The sequence below is a fragment of the Sycon ciliatum genome, chromosome 7 (genome assembly GCF_964019385.1).
Source record: "Sycon ciliatum chromosome 7, ocSycCili1.1, whole genome shotgun sequence".
In the NCBI taxonomy this organism is placed as follows: domain Eukaryota; kingdom Metazoa; phylum Porifera; class Calcarea; order Leucosolenida; family Sycettidae; genus Sycon; species Sycon ciliatum.
In genome coordinates this window covers 4371468-4373967 of record NC_088649.1, presented here as the reverse complement: position 1 = coordinate 4373967, position 2500 = coordinate 4371468, and the positions used below count along the sequence as shown (strand labels likewise).

Genomic DNA, 2500 nt, shown 5'->3' with positions numbered 1-2500 from the left:
ACTGAGTCTTCGTTGCACTGATGGTCAAGCCGAATCCCGACGCCACCTCGTGAAGACAGCACAATGCTGCCCCCGCTCCAGACCGAGTCGTAGCGAATAAACAAGAGTCGTCAGCAAACTGGGCACACACACCCACACACATACACACACTTACACACACACTTACACACACACACACACACACACACACACACACATACACACGCACACACACACACACACACACACACACACACACACACACACACACACATACATACACACACACACACACACACACACACACACACACACACACACACACACACACACACACACACACACACACACTCACTCACCAGTAGGAATGACAAAAGTCCAGCCTGGTTTCAATTCGACGCGGGCACACTTCTCGACCATGTCACCCAGGAAGATATCCTGCTGTTTACCCGACAACACCCACTGCTCATAGATCTGAAGATTGATTGGGGTTGGAGGAATCAGCCAGAAAACCTGCAGTGCACAACAAACACATGCACACACGCACGCACACACACACACACACACACACACACACACACACACACACACTGTACTGTACTTGTTGCTCACTGCCAAAACTGGTCACGTGAGTCCCCCCGGGAGAGGGGAGAGAGACTCAAAAGGAATCTTGGAAAGATGACTCAATTGGTTATTGAACCGCCCAAAGGCCTACACCCCCTGAAATCCCCAAAACTCTGGGTGGACTTGAAAATGATCCCACTTATGGGCTCGCCGCACCTCAGTAAGTGTGGGAGGACAAGGTGCAGAAAAAGGATTGACGGCATCAGGGTATCCGTCCCGGGATCCAACTGCAGTTACCCCTGCCCCCAGTGGAGGTAATACTTGCTACTAGTGTGAGTGGCTAAATCAGAGTGGATCTGATAAAAGCTTCACTAGCACCATTGATTACACAAGAGTTAATCTAGCCAGAAGCAGTTTACGGTTAACAGGTATGTATCCTTCAAATAGAACACACACACACACACACACGCGCGCGCACGCACGCGCGCACACACACACACACACACGCACACAGACGGCCGCATTGTGAACAGTCCTGACACCTAGCTTCAACACATCTCCTTCGCGCTAACCGACAGCCTTCCGACTCGGAAGGTTCAAGGTTATGGAGAGACCAAAGAGGGGAAGGTAAGCGCAACGATCACAAACAAACAGTAGATAGATGGACGATTGGCGTAACGACAGACATGCATCTCTTTGTGTCTTCGTCTGTCGGTCTGTCTTTCTGTCTGTTTATCTGATCCGTACATGTATGTATATTTACCTCTCTGTCTGTCTACCTGACTGACAAGTGGAATGAGAAGCTCGGTAAAATGCGTACTTCGAAAACTCGAAAAAGTACCCGTGTAACCTTTACACAAAGGGTTAACCTTTATCTTTCCAAAACCGGTCTTAAACCGGTTAATCGGACTAACTGTTTGAGCCCTCAATCCACTTCCTTCTCAGGTTCTGCTACAGGACACATTCGTGATTATAAGGATCTTGTCAGTCAGATGGACAGACAGAGAGGTAAATACAAATACATGTACGGATGGATGATGGGTAGAGAAACAGACAGACAGACAGTCAGATAGACAGACAGACAGACAGACAGACAGAGAGGGAGACAGACAGATAAACAGACAGAAAGACAGACCGACAGACGAAGACACAAAGAGATGCATGTCTGTCTTTACGCCAATCGTACATCTATCTACTGTTTGTTTGTGTCGGACACAAAAACAGACGGGCATGCAGACAAACACACAGTGACTACAAACAAACACACAGCGACTGCAGACACACACACACACACACACACACACACACACACACACACCGGGGAATGCTGACCTTTCCACCCTTGAGAATGTGATACCAGACGGACGTGCCACCAAAGTCGATGTGGAAATCTGTGTAGCAGCCACCGACGCTCATCAGGCAGTACCTGGAACAGCACAGAGCATCACAACAAGCAACAGCGGTAGACCAGCAACAGCAACAGCCGCACACACCATCAGTAAGTCAGCAACAACATTAGACCAGCAACAGCAGCGCCAGCACAAACACCAGCAGTAGGGCAGCCAGCAACAGCAACAGCAGTAGGGCAGCCAGACCTGGAGCACCATCAACAGCACCGGCAGCAGCAGCACCATCAACAAGAACAAACAAAACACCTACTTTTGCACTTTGGGATATTTCATGTCGACCAGTCGGTTGGTGGCCTCCTGCTGCAAAGCGCGCAATGTTTCCGGCCACACCAAGTCCACCCAATCCAACTGACGTACCTGCGTGCAACAACAACAACGGCGACGACGACAGCAGCAGCAGCAGCAGCAGCAACAACAACAACAATGACAGCAGCAGCAGCAGCAAGCAAGAAGTAGAAAGAAAAGACAAAGGAGTAATTTGTACACGGTTACGAAGGTCATTGATAAACCAACAACACATTGCACAAACCAATCAGGAGTTAAAAATC

The 2500-nt window shown here is 49.2% G+C and overlaps 1 protein-coding gene across 4 annotated transcripts in view; it reads right to left on the bottom strand.

The window, feature by feature from the left end:
• Window positions 1-2500, bottom strand: part of LOC135820787 (uncharacterized) — a 29201-nt gene that overhangs the window by 22108 nt on the left and 4593 nt on the right. For 2 of the 4 annotated variants that reach the window (XM_065333827.1, XM_065333828.1), the window contains exons 7-9: window positions 2203-2309; window positions 1876-1969; window positions 339-492 (exon numbers count right to left, since the gene is read on the bottom strand). In XM_065333827.1, the coding sequence (XP_065189899.1) occupies window positions 339-492; window positions 1876-1969; window positions 2203-2309 (355 nt within the window). Of the gene's footprint in view, window positions 1-338; window positions 493-1875; window positions 1970-2202; window positions 2310-2500 lie in introns of those variants that run through there. The other 2 variants (XM_065333829.1, XM_065333830.1) reach the window with 2 other exon arrangements.